The sequence below is a fragment of the Galendromus occidentalis genome, unplaced genomic scaffold (assembly GCF_000255335.2).
Source record: "Galendromus occidentalis unplaced genomic scaffold, Mocc_1.1 scf7180000076780, whole genome shotgun sequence".
NCBI lineage: Eukaryota > Metazoa > Arthropoda > Arachnida > Mesostigmata > Phytoseiidae > Galendromus > Galendromus occidentalis.
Genome location: NW_003804769.1, coordinates 1 through 1,057, shown reverse-complemented (window position 1 = coordinate 1,057; position 1,057 = coordinate 1). Strand labels below are relative to the sequence as shown.

Sequence of the window (1,057 nt, the reverse complement as noted above, 5' to 3'; positions counted from 1 at the left end):
AACTCTATCATCTTGGAGTGCCGGGAAATCTCTCATATGGGACGCCACTGTATGGGATACGCTCGCTCCATCTCATCGGAGCCTTGCTGCTCGTTCGGCGGGCGGGGTTGCGGAGTTGGCTGAGAAAAGGAAACTCGAGAAGTACCGGGAGCTTGAAAGCCGCTATATCGTGCAACCAGTTGCGTTCGAAACGTTGGGTGTCTTCGGAGGGTCCACGGAGAACTTTTTGAAGGACTTGGGCAAGAGAATCGAGACAGAATCGGGAGACACACGAGCTACGGAGTTCCTGCTGCAGCGTATGGCGATTGAGGTTCAGCGAGGGAACGCGGCCGCAGTACAGGGCTCCCTTCCTTTCTCGGACGGTCTGCCTGGTGTGGGATAGTTGGGCTGTTTTTGCCCATCCCAATATTATTACTTGTTATAACCTAAATAAAATGTCCCATTTCGGATGACGAATATCTGGAATGCTCATGAGAGTGTCAGGAAAGTACGACCATGGAAGCTGCCATATGCCAATGCTTCAGAGTCACGTATTGGCTGAAACGAATTGCGAGCCGTTGTCCGAAACAACAATCGTTTGTGGTGGGCCGAAATGTCGGAACACGACTCTCATGTAGGCAATCAGAGTCTGACTAGTGGCCTGAGTCATCCACGCCGCATCGAGATATTTGGAGAAGCTGTCAACGATGACCAGGAAAATTTTTCCTCTCTGAGGTTCGGCGTAATCCAAATGAATTCGAGTCCACGGACTTTTTGGATCGGGCCAGGGCTGCAGCGGTATCTTGCGCGGATTTGCGGCGTGTTGGATGCAGTGCCTGCAACTCTTCACCAACCCTTCGATATCTTTGCCCATTCCTGGCCAGTAGCAGTAAGCCCGTGCGAGCGCTTTCATGCGCCGGACACCTGGATGCGCGACGTGTAGTTTGTGGAGCACAGCTTTACGAGGGGTTGCGGCACGATGAGGCGATCATTCAGTAGAAGGGATCCATCGGTCTCGCATAAGCTTTCGGCCTGTTGAGCGAAAGGCCGGAGAACCGGATCTCTACAATCGTCATCG

The 1,057-nt window shown here is 52.8% G+C and overlaps 1 protein-coding gene across 1 annotated transcript; it reads right to left on the bottom strand.

Moving 5' to 3' along the window:
* Positions 1-526: 526 nt before the first annotated feature.
* On the bottom strand, positions 527-853 carry LOC100908209 (uncharacterized protein K02A2.6-like). The gene has a single exon (XM_003740159.1). The coding sequence runs from the start codon at positions 851-853 to the stop codon at positions 527-529; it is 327 nt and encodes a 108-aa protein (XP_003740207.1).
* Between the last annotated feature and the right edge of the window lie 204 nt (positions 854-1,057).